The 20,260-nt window shown below is 40.3% G+C and overlaps 1 protein-coding gene across 1 annotated transcript; it reads right to left on the minus strand.

Annotated features, from left to right (window-relative positions):
* Positions 1-698: 698 nt before the first annotated feature.
* LOC115226371 lies at positions 699-15,842 on the minus strand. The gene is made up of 3 exons (XM_029797373.1): positions 15,822-15,842; positions 2,165-2,194; positions 699-1,022 (listed from the first exon to the last, which is right to left on the minus strand). Exons 1-3 carry the CDS (start codon positions 15,840-15,842, stop codon positions 699-701), a joined length of 375 nt encoding a protein of 124 aa, XP_029653233.1.
* Between the last annotated feature and the right edge of the window lie 4,418 nt (positions 15,843-20,260).

Raw genomic sequence — 20,260 nt, forward strand, 5'->3', positions numbered from 1 at the left:
TCACACTGAAGATCTACGGACATATTGCATAAGTAAAATTACACAATTCTATTAATAGTGAAACATATATGTCACTAATCTATATTTATGTTACTTTTCATTTGTCTTGATGTTCTGGTGTTTGGTAAATTTTTCTTGAGAACATTTCTTAGTGGATCTACTTCTAGCATAAGGGTTATCCACATAGTGGTCATTCCTCTCATATGTATATAATACAATTTACTGAACCTTCAGACTTTAATATGCTAGACCACTGGTGTTAAATTGATGTTAACTAAATTGATATCCAATTTCTCACACTCATTTTAAATTTAAATTTATATATACATGTCATGTGTGTGTATATATTCCCATATATATATATATATTCCCATATATATATATATATATATATATATATATATATATATATATATATAGATAGAGAGAGAGAGAGAGAGAGAGAGAGAGAGAGAGAGATTCATATGTATATATATAAAATATAAATTAGAGATAAAAACCACTATTATACAACTCAAACAGTGATAGACATAAACCAAAACATAAATAACAAATAAAATATATTTTTATAAAACATACAGGGTGTCCATAAAGTCTCTTTGCAATTTTAAAATTTTATTACAAAGGTAATTGACAAGATATCTTAACCAGATTTATTTTATTGTAATAATTGTTTATTAAAGTTTTTCAACTGTTATTCAATAGACCTCAATATGGGCACCATTAGTTGCCTGAAGCACATCAAGACAGTACTCGATTTCTTGCCATGTTCGCTGTAGGATAGCCTCATCAACGGTGGTAATGGCATTACGAATCCTTTGCTTTAAGTCAGCAATATCCCATATCTTTGTTTGATACATGATATCTTTTACATAACCCCATAAAAAGAAGTCCAATGGAGTGATATCTGGCGAATGCGGTGGCCATGGAATTGGCCCATACCTTCCAATCCATCGGTCTAAAAATGTTTGATTGAGGAACTGACGAACATGCCGTCCCCAATGTGGTGGTGCACCATCTTGCTGGAAAATAATGGTTGATTGTAAATCAATCAGTTGTGGTGCCACATATTCAGTCAGAAGGTCAAGGTAAACATCTGCAGTAATTGTTGCCTCGTTCAAGAAAAATGGACCAATTATTCAATTGCACATGATTCCACACCACACATTCATTTTTGGACTATCCCGTTGAAGCTCTCTAGTCACATGGGGGTGTTCTGATCCCCAGATTCTCACATTGTGTCTGTTTAATTTCCCTGAAACATGAAAGTCACCTCATCACTAAAACAAACTCGCTTGAGGAATGCTTCATCCTCATTTTATAGGGTTTCAGTGAATCAGTTCCCTTCCATCAACAGAGTAAGTGAAACACAAAGATTTAATATCAATAAAAACTTATTAAAATAAAACAAATCTGGTTAAAATATCTCATAAACTGCCTTTGTAATAATTTTTTTAAATTGTAAAGAGACTTTATGGACACCCTGTATAACTAGATCTCAAAAGTATAAAAATGAATAATCAGTATATAATAAGTAAAAAAGAATGAATTATCAATATATAATAAGTAAAAAAACTACATATGTTTCATGGCTGCAATTAAATTCGAATTACAATTAAATTTAAATTTAATTGAAATGAATTCAATTTAAAATTATAATCATTCTTCAGGTTAAAAATAATAGTTAAATAAATAAGCAAATAGAGTTAAACAATATTTATTTAAAAATAAATAAAATAATAATTTTTCTTATAGAAGAAACTCCATTAACTAAATTTGAAACTTAAAACATTAGGATTAGTTTCCATCAACACATTTATTATTTTAAATATTTAATATTTAAGGTAAAAAAAAAAGTACAGTAAATAGATAGAAATATGTATTTATCTGCAAAGATATAATTTAGCTTAAAAAAACATTAATAAACTATAGAATATCTTTAACCCAATTATACTCCAATATTTAATTACCAAATTTTTTAACAAACTAATCACTATTAATATTTTTAGATTTTAGTTCGCATATAATAATTATAAAATAATAAATACATAAAAATAAGTATCTAAAATATAATCAACAAATATAGTAATTAAAAATCTAAATTTTTTCTATCAATAACCGTATAAACATATAACCAAAAATAAATTAGTCCATTATTACTTACATAAATATTACTGATATCTATAGAAAATATCTATGAAATACAAAAATTGAAAAATTCAAATTAAAAATATATAACCTATCTTTATAAAATACTTATTATTACTACTATCAAAAACATTTTTATGATCTGTATCGCAAACTAATATCTTAAAATTTACGTTCGGATATAATAATTATAAACTAATAATAATTAAATAAATGTACATATCTAAATTATCATTAACAAATAAAAAAAATTATAAATTCAAATTTAACAATCAATAATATTTCTTAAATAAAAAAGTTTACTTATCTCTCAAAAAGCGTGTCATTAACTAAAAAACTTCAAAACGGAAAATGTCTTAAGTGTTTATAAAAACTCGTGGAATTACATTATTAACAGAAATAGAACAAACAGATGGAAATATACATTTTATCAATGAAAACTACGAATATATTTTAGCTTTAATGGATAAAGAGAATAAAGTCACTAATAGAGAATAGAATCACTCTACACTATAATGTCTTTCACTATAAAACTAAAATTTAGAATTAACTACGATAAATTATACTCAAAACTCTATAAATTGAAATCTATATATATAAAACTGTAGTTGTGTGAGTGTCTGTCCCCTTCGATTTAGATTCCTAACTACTCCCACATTTTGCGGTGCAGTTTAACCAAATTTGGGTATCTTATAGTCGTGATTCATATCGAGCCCGTCTGGGTATTAGTGCACGTCTACGATGAGTCTACGATTTTAAAAATAATTTAACATCATTTTTATTCCATTTTAATGCATAATTTTTCGTGTGTCGATGGCGGCGGAGTTGGCGTCCATGGTCACACCTGCACCTGTTTGCTTCTCCCCCTTCTTCCCTCCCTCGTGAAGCTGTGGGGAAGGGAGTGTAAGGAAATCAACGTCGTAAAGCATTGTCAAGGAGACCAGCGTTCTTTTAGAACAACGACTTCATGGCTTGAAGACACCAAAACGGAAATGGCTAAGAAAGCCCGAATTGACATCTATAAAAATGCTTATATAGTTATTTCCCTTACAAACCCGAGCAACGCCGGGCGATACTGCTAGTAATTTATATAACTACTATTTACTGTATATTCTCTAATAATCTTATACAAATTAATTTATTTCATATATATAAATATGATTATGTTGGAGCCAAATCTTTATTTAAAGAAAACAACTTTTACACACATTCTATATTAACTCAGTGCTAATTCAATCAGTATCTATATTATAGCTACTAATTAATAAACTTAAGTTAATTTAAAAACTATAATGTAATTAATATTCATTAATAAATAATATTAATTAATTAAATAAACATCTAAATAAATCTAATTTGAAATATATAATATAAATACATTTTGATTAATATATAAAAAAAGTTATTACAAACTATATATTACAAACTGTCATTTATAACAAATATATATTATATATCATATTAATCTTCAAACCAAATGCTAAAATAATAAATTAAACTTATATAAGTAAAGTAATTTATATTTAAATCAAATACTTCGCTCATTAATTGAATAAATAAAGTACATATTATCATTATAAATAAATAGTTCATAAAGAAAATATTTTTTTACTACATATTCAAAATTATTTATTTAACATTACTAAAACTATTACCATAAAATATATATATACTTAATACTATTAATGTTAATTGTTATCGCCATATTAATATGGCATTCTTATAGATATAAGAATAATCGCTGCCGCTGGTCAGCTCCATGAGGCCACCGCCATCAAGATAGCTATTGATACACGATCTGTATCCATTATAACCTTCGAACAAGGGAGGTCAGCCGCTTCACACTGCCAGTCCGACAGCTACAGATGCGTTTTGGGGTATTGCCCCTTGTTAATGTAGCGCAGTCAGACACGCAGGTGTCGCCACTGACGTCTCTGTTCGAAGGTTTCTATTTACCTAGTTTCTATTATTGAAAACAAGTGGATGCATTCCACTGAAACTAGGTAAATAGAAATCTTTGAACAGAGACGTCAGTGGCGACACCTGCGGGTCTGACTGCGCTACATTGACAAGGGGCAATACCCCAAAACGCGTCTGTAGCTGTCGGACTGGCAGTGTGAAGCGGCTGACCTCCCTTGTTCGAAGGTTATAATGGATACAGATCGTGTATCAATAGCTATCTTGATGGCGGTGGCCTCATGGAGCTGACCAGCGGCAGCGATTATTCTTATATCTATAAGAATGCCATATTAATATGGCGATAACAATTAATTTTCAGTAAACGCTGCCGTAATCTCTTTTATAGAGACTTAGTAATTTTAATATTTCTATTATTGAAAACAAGTGGATGTATTCCACTGAAACTAGGTAAATAGAAACCTTCGAACAGAGACGTCAGTGGCGACACCTGCGGGGTCTGACTGCGCTACATTGACAAGGGGCAATACCCCGAAACATGTCTGTAGCTGTCGGACTGGCAGTGTGAAGTGGCTGACCTCCCTTGTTCGAAGGTTATAATGGATACAGATCGTGTATCAATAGCTATCTTGATGGCGGTGGCCTCATGGAGCTGACCAGCGGCAGCGATTATTCTTATATCTATAAGAATGCCATATTAATATGGCGATAACAATTAATTTCCAGTAAACGCTGCCGTAATCTCTTTTATAGAGACTTAGTAATTTTAATATTTCTATTATTGAAAACAAGTGGATGTATTCCACTGAAACTAGGTAAATAGAAACCTTCGAACAGAGACGTCAGTGGCGACACCTGCAGGGTCTGACTGCGATACATTGACAAGGGGCAATACCCCGAAACGCGTCTGTAGCTGTCGGACTGGCAGTGTGAAGCGGCTGATCTCCCTTGTTCATCATCATCATCATCATCATCGTTTAGCGTCCGCTTTCCATGCTAGCATGGGTTGGACGGGTCAACTGGGGTCTGTGAAGCTGGAAGGCTTCGTCAGGCCCAGTCAGATCTGGCAGTGTTTCTACGGCTGGATGCCCTTCCTAACGCCAACCACCCCGCGAGTGTAGTGGGTGTTTTTTACGTGCCACCTGCACAGGTGCCAGACAGAGCTGGCGAACAGCCATGAACGGATGGTGCTTTTACGTGTCACCGGCACGGGGCCAGGCGATGCTGGCAACGGACACGAACGGATGGTGCTTTTACGTGCCACCGACATGGGGCCAGACAGAGCTGGCAAACGGCCACAAACGGACGGTACTTTTACGTGTCACCGGCACGGGGGCCAGCCGAGGCTGGCAACGGACGCGAACGGATGGTGCTTTTACGTGCCACCGACACGGTTGCCAGACAGAGCTGGCAAACAGCCACGAGCGGACGGTGCTTTTACGTGTCACCGGCACGGGGGCCAGCCGAGGCTGGCAACGGACACGAACGGATGGTGCTTTTATGTGCCACCGACACGGGGCCAGACAGAGCTGGCAAATGGCCACGAACGGATGGTGCTTTTACGTGCCACCGACACGGTGCCAGACAGAGCTGGCAAACGGCCACGAACGGACGGTGCTTTTACGTGTCACCGGCACGGGGCCAGGCGAGGCTGGCAACGAACACGAACGGATGGTGCTTTTACGTGCCACCGACACGGGGCCAGGCAGAGCTGGCAAACGGCCACGAGCGAATGGTGTTCGAAGGTTATAATGGATACAGATCGTGTATCAATAGCTATCTTGATGGCGGTGGCCTCATGGAGCTGACCAGCGGCAGCGATTATTCTTATATCTATAAGAATGCCATATTAATATGGCGATAACAATTAATTTCCAGTAAACGCTGCCGTAATCTCTTTTATAGAGATTTAGTAATTTTAATATTTCTACTATTAATGTTGGTAGGCATATAATAAGCATAATAGTAATAACAATATCAATCACAAAAATAAAAAAAAAATTAAATAACTATCTTTTAATCTATATTCATTAAATAAATTATATATTTAGTAATTAAATAAACATCTAAATATAACCTAACTCTATTTAAAAAAACCTTTACTAACTCTTATTGACTTATATTCAAATCACCTACAGAAGTGCAATCACAACACTACTATAATTAATTAATTAATTAATTTAATAACAAATATTAATTTAGACTTATTAAATTATGTAATATACAATATATAATCACATGCTAAATTATAGAATAAATACTAGTACAAAATATAACTACAAATAAGAAACAAAAATAGGGTTTAAATATAGTCACTATTTATCTAAAAATTTATTATATAAATAAAGTAATTTGTGTCTACATTTAATTTTACACTCGTCCAATGAATTAACTAATTTATGATTATTAAATAATATTTCTTTAAATTCACTAATACATAAAAAGTATAGGAATTACTACCTATACTATATGATTTCACCTTGCAAATTATCTCCCATTTTAAATTATGCTTAATTCGTTGAGATTTAAGTTCCCATATGTATTTGCTAAGCCCAGTAGAGTTAATAAGATTTCTATTCTTAAAGGAATGTATATGCTGAGCTACTCTTAATTTAATTTTAGAGGAAGTAGACCCTATATAGATAGCATTTAAGTTATTATTATTCCTATTATTCACATTAATTAAAGCTACCATAACATTTATAAACAACATCATGTAAATTACATTTATTATTAAATTACTATTACTTTTATCTGTACATGTACAATCTATCAGTATGTTATCTTTATTATTGTTGGTATGATTATAAAATTTCGTTTTATAAAAATTATTCAACTTAAATTTGTCAAAAGAAGAAATAATGTTAGTTACATTATTAGTGGTAGAATAACCAACTCCAAAATTATTACTAGAGAAAATTTTTTTATAGTTACGATTATTATGAATGAATTGTTCGATAATATTTAAAATCTCTTTAATAATATTAGTTTTAACTTGAGCCCCATAAGGAACAATTAACCAAATTTTATTCATATTAGTTATATTTTTATCATTATTATTATTATTATTATTATTATTATAATTAACACTACTATTATTAATATTATTATTATTATTATTATTATTATTATTATTACTACTATTTTATTATTATTATCATAATTATATTTCTTTTTAATGTTATTAAAATTATTATCATTTATTGAATTAAAATTAAAATTATCATCATTTATTGAAATAAATTCAAATTAAAATTAGTCTTATTTCTATTTTTATTTATATTTATATTTATGTTTTATTATTATTATTATTATCATCATCAATACTGTTATTATTATTATTATTATTATTACTACTACTATTACTACTATTATTGTTATTATAATTATTATAATTGTTATTAATATTATTATTGTATCCTGCCTCTCGCAGGGCTTCATTATAATAAGGTGCATGTTTATTGAAAATCTCTAAATCATAACAAAATAATGATATTCGTTTACTAGTATTATTTAGCAACGATTTTTTACTTGATGGTGGGTGATCACTATTAGCATTTATATATCTAAGGTTTTCATTAAATTTATATGGTTGGGTTTTACCTGTTGATATATATATATTCAATGGTCACGTTGGATGACATACTGGGGCTTCCATGGTGTACATGGAGGCTATGGCTATGGTTCCCGCAATGAGGAGGGAACCAGGCTGCTGGAGTTCTGCGATGCAAATGATCTTATGGTTTGCAACACTAACTTCAGGAAACCAACCAGCCACCTAGTCACCTACTGATCGGGCCAACATACCAGCCAAATTGACTACACACTTGCCAGGAAAAGGGAAAGCTGGCTGCTTATAAATGCCAAAACCTTCCCAGGCGAAGACTGTACCCCGCGACATAGACTGGTAGTTAGTGAATTTAGGATCAGGACTAAGAGGACAACCAGAAGACGACCAACATGGAGAAGAAGGATCTGGAAGCTTAAAGATCCTGCGAATGGACAGAGATTTAGGGACATGTTACTTGAAGCCTTTGACAAAGTAGAAGGGGACAGAGTATCACATGGGATAGAAGGCAACTGGACGTTTCTAAGGGACAACCTGCTGAGAGCCACTGGCCATATCTGTGGATGGTACAAAGTCCCCTCTCGTCCCAAGGTAACATGGTGGTAGAACAATGTTGTAGACAGGGCTATTAGAGAAAAGAGACAGGCTTGGAAGGACTGGAAGAATGCTGGTAGCAAGGAATTGTATCAGACTGCCAAAGGGAAGCTAGGAGACAGGTCTATCTAGCCAGAGGGGAAGCAGATAAGAAAATATTTGCCAATGTTCTGCGCCGTGAGGACTAAAGACTGGAGGTGTTTCGTGTTGCAAGACAGTGTGTGAGAGAGAATCGTGATGTGGTAGGAGAGAAATGTGTTCGCATGGAAGATGGTTCACTTGCGCTAAATGAGGATGCAAAGACAGAGGTTTGGAGACGCCACTATGAAAGGTTGCTGAATAAAGAAAATGAATGGGATAAAGAGAGTCTGCCGAATGTCGACCCAACAGAGGGACCAGCTATCCGAGTTGACAGTTCCTTGGTAGTTAAGGCAATTAGAAGCATGAAGACAGGGAAAGCCCCAGGCCCATCAGGAATCACTGCAGAGATGCTCAAAATATCTAGTAGTGTTGGCTATATCCTAGTCACCCGTATAGTTAATCAGGTGATACACGAAGGAGTCATACCCAATGACTGGTGTAGCAGCATAATAGTCAACTGCTACAAAGGTAAAGGTGACGCCCTAGATACAAATAATTACAGAGGTATCAAGCTGTTGGATCAGGTAATGAAGGTTACAGAGAGGGTCATAGCCCAACTAATTAGAGAGGGAGTTAGTTTAGATGAGATGCAGTTTGGGTTCATGCCAGGGAAAAGTACCACTGATGCTATATTCCTGGTAAGGCAGCTGCAGGAGAAATACCTAGCCAAAGATAAGCCCCTGTACCTGGCTTTTGTTGACATGGAGAAAGCCTTCGACAGGGTCCCCCGATCCCTTATCTGGTGGTCAATGAGGAAACTAGGGATAGATGAATGGTTAGTGAGAGCTGTGCGAGCCATGTACAGGGACGCTGCTAGTAAGGTGAGGGTTGGCAACGAGTACAGTGAAGAATTCCGGGTAGAGGTAGGGGTCCACTAAGGCTCAGTCCTCAGCCCCCTCCTATTTATCATAGTCCTCCAGGCAATAACGGAGGAATTCAAGACAGGATGCCCATGGGAGCTCATCTATGCTGATGACCTTGCTCTAATTACTGAGTCACTATCAGAACTGGAGAAGTTTCAGGTGTGGAAGCAAGGATTAGAATCGAACGGCCTTAGAGTCAATCTAGCTAAAACCAAAGTCCTAATAAGTAGGAAGGTAGACCAATCACAAACGCCTTCAGGTAGATGGCCCTGCTCGATCTGTAGAAAAGGTGTAGGTAGAAACTCTATAAGATGCACCAAGTGTAAGCTATGGACACATAAGAGGTGCAGCAATGTCAAAGGAAGGCTAACTAGGAAGATAGTTTTCGTATGTGGCAGATGCTCAGGAGCAATAAACACTGAAAATGCTCTGAGACCAACTTCTGCCACATTCCAGGGAGAAAAACTTGAAATAGTTGATACCTTCCGTTACCTAGGTGACCAAGTCACCTAGGTAGCGGGGGCGGGTGTGCTGAAAGTGTAACTGCTAGAGTAAGAATAGCTTGGGCAAAGTTCAGAGAGCTCTTACCTCTGCTGATGACAAAAGGCCTCTCGCTCAGAGTAAAAGGCAGACTGTATGACGCATGTGTACGAACAACCATGCTACATGTCAGTGAAACATGGGCCGTGACTGCTGAGGATATGCGTAAGCTTGCAAGAAATGAAGCCAGTATGCTCCGATGGATGTGCAATGTCAGTGTTCAAACTCGACAGAGTGTAAGTACCTTGAGAGAAAAGCTGGACCTAAGAAGCATCAGTTGTGGTGTGCAAGAGAGACGTTTGCGATGGTATGGTCATGTGGCAAGAATGGATGAAGATAGATGTGTGAAAAAGTGCCACACCCTAGCGGTTGAGGGAACCTGTGAAAGAGGCAGACCCAGGAAAACCTGGGACGAGGTGGTGAAGCATGACCTTCGAACTTTAGGTCTCACTGAGGAAATGACTAGAGATCGAGACCTTTGGAAGTATGCTGTGTGTGAGAAGACCCAGCAGGACAAGTGAGATCATAACCCCTGTGGCCTCTACACGGGATGTAGCCAGTCCACTTATGCATACCTTTCCTTCTTGGGACACAAAAATCTCCTTGTGAAGACCTGTTGAGACAAGTGAGAATCGAAATTGATCAACATCAATGGAAATTGCAGCTGTGATACTAGTGCCGGTGGCACGTAAGAAAACCATCCGAACGTGGCCATTGCCAGCGCCACCCCGACTGGCCTCGTGTCGGTGGCACGTAAAAAGCACCCACTACACTCGCGAAGTGGTTGGCATTAGGAAGGGCATCCAGCCGTAGAAACATTGCCAGATCCTACTGGGCCCGGTGCAGCCTTCTGGCTTCCCAGACCCCAGGTGAACCGTCCAACCCATGCTAGCATGGAAAGCGGACGCTAAACAATGATGATGATGATGATTCCTATATATATATGTATGTATATATATATATATATATATATATATATACATATATATATGTGTGTGTGTATGTATATATCTATCTATATATATATGTATATATATATATATATATATACATATATATATATATATATATATATATATACATATATATATAGATAGATATATACATACACACACACACACACACACATATATATATATATATATATATATATATATATATATATACATATATATATAGGAATCATCATCATCATCATTGTTTAGCGTCCGCTTTCCATGCTAGCATGGGTTGGACGGTTCAACTGGGGTCAACTTGGGACACAAAACTCTCCTTGTGAAGACCTGTTGAGACAAGTGAGAATCGAAATCGATCAACATCAATGGAAATTGCAGCTGTGATACTAGTGCCGGTGGCACGTAAGAAAACCATCCGAACGTGGCCATATATATATATACATATATATATGTATATATATATATATATATATATATATATATATATATATATATATATATCTATATATATAAAGCTGAGAATGTGTGTCTGTCTGTCTGTATGTTTCCCTAAAACTTGAGAACCACACAACCAATTTCATTCAAATTTTACACATGCCTTACTTAGGGTCCGGGGAGTGTCATTTAATTTTTTGCCTAGGGCGAGCCCACAGCAATATCATATCTTCTCCACTACGATTCCCTAAAACTCGAGAACTACACAACCAATTTCATTCAAATTTTACACATACCTTACTTAGGGTCCATGTAGTTTCATGGGCAAAAAAATGTTCAACTTCTTGCCTAGGGTGAGCCCATAGCAATATCATATCTTCTCCACTATTTCAGTATTACGTGTTAAAAGTGAAACAAAAACGTTTCTCTATTTTATGTCAGATACTTTCACTTTAACAATAAAAATAATAATAACAATTGAATAATAAGTAGTAAGTAATAATTAAAATCAAACTAAAGTATAATATAATAGAAACATAACAAAAGTAAAAATAGCAATTGGTATAAAATTGCATCAATGACTTGAACTTGAATAAGTGGTTTCACATGAATGGGAATAAATTAAAAATAAAATTCGCGTGCAGAAATGGAATAGTCCAGATGGATAATAAAAAATTAAATTAAAGAAAAGACTATTGTCTATAAAGTATACAATGTAGAGAAAAAAGATTAGAACACATGGAGGAAAGCTATTTTTGCGTCTGTTAGTAAGTTTATATATTTTGCTCTCATAGTATTATCTCTGTTTTTCTATATTGTCTGTATACCTGTTTGTTTATTGTTGTTTAACTGAAGAAGTCAGCCTTCACGCGAGGACTTCGCGTTGGTGTTCCCCCCTCCGTGGGGGAAAACTACAATTATTTTGGAATCTCCAAAGGCTTGTTAAAGCCATTTGTTTAAGATGGAATCCCCCATCTCCTATTCGCCCGTGACGAGCGAGGACGAATACCCGGCGTTGACATCAGGAAAAAAAGAGGCGTTGTCGCCAAGAAAAAAAGAGGCGTTATCGCCGAAGAAAAAGGAGGCGGCGTCGCCCAAAAAAATAGAAAAATCAATACCAGCATCAACTCCAGCGAAAAAATTCGCTGAAGTAGCTGGGAAAAAAATTAAAACAATAAACGTTGAAAATCTAGAAAAATTTGCAGACAGTGTAAAGAAAGAGGGCACGGAAGTGACTGTGGTCGCAGATGTACAGAAACATGAAGATATAGAGAGGAAAAGAATTATTTACAAAACGTACAACACAGCTACAAGAATGATTCAGAAAATCGAGGAGAAAAAAATAGAGTTATGTTTGAAACCAATAATGGACAAAATAACATATATAAACAGAGGTAAAAGATACGGCACAGTGGAGTGCGTTTTACCTCTGAAGAGATAGCGAAAAAACTATCAATGGAGACTTTCAAAGCAGAAAACATCATTCTATTACCATTATATAGAGGAAAGCGGACATCAAAAATCACAATGAACAACATTCCCCCAGAGGCAGAGGCAGAATGTCTGGTGGCAGCAGTGATGGTAGGCCTGGAGGAAAAAATAAACATCCTCCAGGCCACAGTGGAAGAAGAGGAGTTCTGGAAAGGACAAAAGATAGTGATAGCCATTCAGGCGGAGACACAAACACTGGAAGAAATTCCAGAAACAGTAAAAATTAGCGAAGAGGAAAAAATAACTGTTTTCGTTGAGGGCAGGAGGCCGAGGTGCTTCGGCTGCGGTAAGAAGGGTCATGTAAGGGCGGAATGCCAACCCCAACCCAAACTGCAGGAAGCACCGAAGCCAAGAGAAAAAGAAGTGTCACCAGAAGCAACGTCGGACGGCCCAGAAGGGAAGATCGAAGGTGTGGAGGTGACGGTGACAGCAGAACCAGCGGCGGAGGAGAACAAGAGTGAGGAAAAGATAAATGAGGAGGGGTGGAAAAAAATTACCGAAAAAAAAAAAAGAAAAACGGATACCATCCCTCCCAGAATAATTTTAAAAAAGAAGAGAGAGACAATGGACTCATATATGGCCGTAAAGGCAGCGAATAGCAGACTAGGAAACGTGTTGGCTGCTATGGCCAAGGTGGAGAAAGTGGAAAAGAAAAATGACTTTGTGATCTACAGAATAGGCCGGAAGGATTACGGGCGGATAAAATCTGAATTCTTCCACGACGTAGGCCCACTTAGATTGGAGGTGACATCTCCACATATATTCGAGGGCCTACGTCAGACTCCCCCACGAGGCCCAGAAAAAGAGTTGGAAGAACGAGAGAAAACCGAACCACTGATATAAAGGTAAGTAATGGATTGCATTTATGTTGGTTGTTTGAATGTGCGCGGCCTGGGAACAGGCTGGAAGCAAGGTCGCTTCCTGCATGATATCAGATCGCGTAATTTAGATGTTATTGTTGCTACAGAAACCCGGTTAGAGGGGCCAAGAGGTCTGCTCCCGCTCTTTGACGGCTACGAGAGTTTTTTCTCTCCTGGCAGTCCTACTGGCGGAAGTGGGGTGTTGGTCCTAATAAAAAGAAACCGGGTTTCTGAGAAAAAGTTAATTTTTGCAGATCCAGAAGGTAGGCTGGTCGTCATGGATTTGACGTTCAGTAATGGTAAAGTTATCAGACTGGTTGCAATTTACGCACCCAACCATACAGGGCAAAGTGATTATTTTCGTGAACTAGAAAACTTTCTTGGTACTTCGCATTCATTAGTTGTGCTAGGAGACTTTAACACAATTTGCAAAGTGGATGTAGATTGTGTTGGCTCGCGTCCAGATAGAAAAGGTAACAGTGGCTTCATGGAACTGCTAAGCCGCTTTGAGCTAGCAGATCCTTATAGGCTGGAATTTCCGAACGCTCCATTGTGGACATGATCAAACAGCGACGGATCTTCCAGGTCATATTTAGATAGAATACTAATTAGAAAAGTAGACAGTAAAATAGCTAAGTGTCCACAGTTTTACCCGATCAGCTACAGTGATCATAAAATGGTCACTTGTAAGCTTGACATAGATAAGGTTAAAAATAGAGGATCCGGTTACTGGAAACTTAATACGTCCCTTTTGGCGATTAAGGAGTACAAAGACCGGATTAGGGATATAATTCAGAGGGCACTATCTGGTACCATCATTAATAACAAATGGTGGTACGCCCTCAAACAAGCCATCAAGTTTGAGTCTATTAGATATAGCATAGGAGTAGTGGCTAGAGAGGCTAGAAGGGAAACTACTCTAGTTAAGGAATTAGAGGAAGCCATGAAAACTGGCTCTGCGGCTCAGGTGGCGTCCAAGAGACTGGTGTTAAACCAGCACCTCGAGGCCAAACATATGGGCTGCATTGTCAGGGCTAGAATCCGCCATATGGAATGTGAAGGAATCAACACCGTGAGATGGGCCTGAGTGGTGGAAGCACAGCATGGTAACGATGCCATGATTCGATCTTTGACGAACCAACAAGGTGAGTTGATAAACGAACCCGAGGAGATGTGTGAGGCCTTTCAGGAGCACTTCGCTCAGCTTTTCGGTGAGTGCGGCGGACTGGATAGGAGGAGGGCCTTTACGGACCTACTCGACGGGCTGCCGCGCTTATCGGGGCGAGATGCGGAGGTCTGTGAAGGGCCAATCACGCCTGAGGAGGTGGTTGAGGCAATGGCGGACTGCGGCGCGGGCAAGGCGCCGGATTTGGATGGTCTACCCTATGAGTTATATAAGAGTATGCCAGACTTGTTCGGGCACCTACTGGCGGAGGTCTATGTGAACTGGCAGCAGAACGGGCTTATACCCAGATCTGTGCGCCGGGGAGTAGTGACTCTCGTCAGAAAGGACCCGAGCAAGGGGGAGTGCATTGATAATTTCAGGCCCATCACTCTGCTAAACACAGAGTTGAAGATTTTGGCCAAAGTGTTATCAAAAAGATTGGCGCATGTCACGGATGGTCTGATCGGAGGGGCACAGACATGTGCCGTTCCGGGCAGATCCATTCAGGATAATCTCCATCTAATGCGGTACACTATAGAGGGGTTTAATAGTGATTCTGGCAAGGGTGGGGCACTGGTCCATTTAGACCAATCTAAAGCTTTTGATAGGGTTGACCATCGTTACCTGGTATCTGCCCTGGCACAGTTCGGGCTGAGCCTTGGCTTCCTCAGGTGGATTATCCAAATTTATGATAACATCGACTCGGTAGTTCGGGTGAACGGCTTCGACAAGAAGCCGTTCAAAATCAAACGCTCGGTTCGTCAAGGATGTCCGCTCTCCCCGCTTTTGTACGTGATGGCTCTAGAGCCATTTCTGCGAAAACTGAGCGGCATCCCGAGACAGCCAGGTAATGGAAAATCAGTGTCAGCGTACGCGGATGACATCACCATCATCGTAACCGAAATGGACCACCTATGTAAAGTAGGCAAGGCCATAGAGGTTTACGAGACGGTGACAGGAGCAAAAGTCGCGAAAAGTCAGTCGGCTTGCAACTCAGCACCTGGAGAGGCAAGTCGATGCCTCCTGACAGCGTCGTGGGACGTTGGACGGAGGGTCCGATTAAATTGCTAGGGGTCTGGTTCGGTCCAGACCTCCAAATAGAGAAGAATTTAATGCTAGTATATATATATAGATAAAACTTACTTTGAAGAGGATGCGTGGCATTTCGGCAGTCCGTTTCCACGGTTCTGTTTTTATGTTTTTGTTTCTCATTGTGTTCAACGTTTTTTTGGTGTCCTGTACTATATATGCATGTATATATACATATAGATGTAGTTACGTACATATATGTATGTATATATGCATGTTTTACTTATTATTTTGTTATATATATATATGTGTATACATATATATATATATATATATATATATATATGTGTGTGTGTGTGTGTATATATATATATGTGTGTGTATATATATATGTAGGAAGACAGCAGTCATCAACACCGAATTGAAAAGGCTGAACATCGACATAGCGGCGCTGCAAGAGACCAGGCTCGCCGCAGACGGCATGCTACGGGAGAAGGACTACACCTTCTACTGGCAGGGGAGACCCGTTGAGGAGGCCCGCCAGCATGGCGTGGGGTTTGCTGTGAGGAACAGCTTGCTCCCCATGGTGATCCCTCCTTCAAATGGCTCAGAGCGCATCCTCACTCTTAACCTTGCAACATCAATGGGGAAGGCAAACATAATTAGTGCTTATGCCCCAACACTCCACTCTCCTCAGGAAATAAAAGACCGGTTCTATGAGGAGCTCGACGCCACCATCAGCCAGATACCAGGGTCGGAGCCCATCTTCCTTCTGGGCGACTTCAACGCAAGGGTGGGATCCGATCATGGGGCATGGCCAGATTGCCTTGGACGCTTTGGCATGGGGAAGGTGAATGAGAATGGCCAGAGACTGTTGGAGCTTTGCTCTTACCGGAAACTCTGCATTTCCAACACATTCTTCATGACTAAGCCGCATCACCAGGTCTCATGGAGGCACCCAAGGTCCGGACACTGGCACCAACTGGACATGGTCATCACCCGGCGAGCCCACCTCGGCAGTGTGCTTCTCACACGCAGCTACCATGGTGCTGACTGTGATACAGACCACTCTTTGGTGTGCAGCAGGGTCCGATTGGCCCCAAAGAAAATCAACCGTCCCGTAGGGAAAAGCCGACCACGCATCAACACCGCCAGGACAACCAACCCCGACCTCCGCTCGGAATTCACCAACCGCATGGAGGAGGCCCTTAAAGATCACGCAGCCACGTCCATCGAGGAGAGATGGCAGATTATTCGGGACACCACTTGCAGAATAGCCATGTCATCCCTAGGAAAGAGGGAGCGGAGAAATCAAGACTGGTTTGAAGCTCACCTGCCTGAGATGGAGCCTGTCATTGCTGCCAAGAGGGAAGCACTGGTCAACTATAAGCGCGACCCATCAGAAAAGAACCTGGCTACTCTGAGAACAGCCAGAAGCGACGCCCAGAGGACGGCCAGACGTTGCGCCAACATCTACTGGCAGAACTTATGCCAGAACATCCAGTGCTGTGCTGACAGTGGTAACGTGAAAGAGATGTACGAGGGAATGAAGAAAGCATTCGGGCCCACTGTCAGAAAGGTTGCTCCACTGAAGTCCAGAGATGGCAAGGTCATCAAGGACCAAGCGAAGCAGATGGAGAGGTGGGTCGAGCATTACCAGAACCTCTACTCCACTGAGAATGTGGTCACCAGGTCTGCCCTCGCCGGCATTCCTGCTCTGCCTGTCATGGAGGAGCTTGACCTGCCTCCAACAAAGGAAGAACTGAGCAAAGCAATTGACTCACTTGCTCGGGGCAAGGCACCAGGGCAAGACGGCATCCCCACAGAAGTCATCCAGTGCGGGAAGCCAGCCCTTCTGGGCTATCTCCACGAGCTGCTCTGTCAGTGCTGGGAGGAGGGCTCTGTCCCTAAGGATATGCGTGATGCAAACATCATCACACTGTATAAAAACAAAGGGGACAGAAGCGACTGCAATAATTACAGGGGCATATCACTGCTCAGCACTGTCGATAAGGCATTTGCCAGGGTGGTCCTGAAGAGGTTGCAAATACTTGCAGAGCGTGTGTACCCCGAGTCTCAGTCTGGCTTTAGGGCAGAGAGGTCTACAATTGACATGATCTTCTCACTCAGGCAGCTTCAAGAAAAGAGTCGAGAACAGAGACAGCCCCTATACGTGGCCTTCATCGACCTGGCTAAGGCGTTCGACTCAGTCAGCAGGGAGGGGCTGTTTGCGCTCCTGGGTAGGATAGGTTGCCCTCCCAGACTGCTGAAACTCATCACCTCCTTTCACGACGGTATGCAGGGAACAGTGCAGTTTGACGGATCGCCCTCGGAGTCATTCCCCATCCAGAGTGGAGTGAAACAGGGTTGCGTTCTGGCGCCGACGCTCTTCGGAATTTTCTTCTCCCTTGTCCTGTCCTATGCCTTCAGAACGTCCGACGACGGAGTGTTCCTCCACACCAGGGCTGATGGTGGATTGTTCAATCTTGCGCGCCTCAGAGCTAAGACCAAAGTCCGTCGGGTGCTGATCAGAGAGATCCTCTTTGCTGACGATGCCGCCCTAACATCACACAACCAACCGGGTCTCCAGAGGCTGGTCAGCTCCCTGGCGGATGCCTGCCAAGAGTTCGGCCTTACCATCAGCCTGAAAAAGACAGAGATCATGGGCCAGGACGTCGGAGGGGTCCCCAGCATCAGTGTCGGCGACCACAGCTTGCAGGTGGTGAACGAGTTCACTTACCTGGGATCGACGGTCTCCAGCAGCCTGTCCCTCGAGCCGGAGCTGAACAGACGGATTGGGAAGGCTGCTGCTGCCATGGCTAAGCTCTCTAGGAGAGTGTGGGAAAACAACATGCTCACAATAACCACCAAGATTGCAGTGTACCGAGCCTGCGTGCTGAGCACCCTACTCTACGGCAGCGAGAGCTGGACAACATACACCCCGCAGGAATGCCGCCTCAGCGGCTTCCACATGCGGTGTCTTCGACGGATCCTTGGCATCTCCTGGAAGGACCGAGTACCAAATGGAGTCATCCTGGAGCAGACTAATATGCCAAGCATGTATGCCCTCCTCGTGCGGAGACGACTGCGCTGGCTCGGACACGTCTGCCGCATGCAGGACGGTCGCATGCCTAAAGACATCCTGTACAGCGAACTCACCACGGGATCCCGACCCAAGGGATGTCCACAGCTACGATACAGGGACGTGTGCAAGTGCGACCTGAGGACTGCCAACATCTGTGTGGACACGTGGGAGGAAACAGCTGCTGACCGCTCTGCCTGGCGTCGGACGGTGAGGAAAGGCGTTTCCATGGCTGAGGAGAGGAGAGCACAGCTGTGGTTGGACAGGCGGGACAGGAGGAGGACAACTGCAGCAACACCCCACACGTACCCATCGATGTTCGTGTGCAGCAAGGACTGCCACTCTAGAATTGGACTGTTCAGTCACAGCAGACGCTGCACATCATCAAAGTAGGCCCCACCCTTGGCGCAACCCATTGTCTATCAAGACAGATGGGAATAAAGAAAGAATATATATATATATATATATATATATATATATGTATATATTCTTTTTTCTGTAGTTTTAGCTCAGAGCTGCGGCCATGCTGATGCACCGCCATTTTGCTACACTGTTATTACTGTGAGCCTCTACATGTTCTTTGTGCAGGTTCCTCAGGCTCTTTGGGAGAATATTAAAAAGCTGTGGGCCTCTGAAACCCAGGCTATGGTCACCCAACAGTATAAAACTAACATCGGTCCTTAAAGCAATCCAGTCAATCTTCACAAAGAAGATCGACTCTTTGCAACAGCTCAGCTACTGGGAAAGGTTGAAATAGCTAAGACTCTACTCCCTAGAGCAAAGGCAGGAGAGATATGCAGTAATACACATCTGGAAAATCCTGGAAGGAACTGGGAAAAATTTTGGTATTGAAAGCTACACCAATGTCAGAAGAGCTTGACACTGGACAGTGCCAAATATCTCAGCAATGCCATCACACTTCAGGACCAGTTACAGCAACAGCGTGGGTTTTAGGGGACCACAGCTTTTTAATATTCTCCCAAAGAGCCTGAGGAACCTGCACAAAGTAGATGTAGGCATTTTTAAATCACAGCTGAACCTCTTCCTGTTGAGAGTCGCAGACGAACCAACCTCACAGAAAAAGGTGCAAATGAGAGTAGATACATCAAACTCCATTCTACACCAAGTGCCACAAATTAGAGGAGGATCTCAGGAATAGCACTGCAGCAAAACAGTGGTGCTCCAGCATGGCCACAGCCCTGAGCTGAAACAGCAAAAAATATATATGTAATATATATAATCAAACATAAGCAACAAGAATATCCTCGGTAATTTGGTACGATCGTTTCACGCTACATCATTTTATTAAATATTGCAGGTATTACAACAGTTTTTAAATATTGAACAATCATCAGCCACTTACAGAGGTTTTCCATTAATACATATTTTCATATTAATTGATAACATTATAGAGAAGGTAGATATATAGACAAAGATGTCGATTTGAATTTTAAGAATATTAAGGTAGTAG

The sequence above is a fragment of the Octopus sinensis genome, linkage group LG2, assembly GCF_006345805.1.
Source record: "Octopus sinensis linkage group LG2, ASM634580v1, whole genome shotgun sequence".
Taxonomy (NCBI): domain Eukaryota; kingdom Metazoa; phylum Mollusca; class Cephalopoda; order Octopoda; family Octopodidae; genus Octopus; species Octopus sinensis.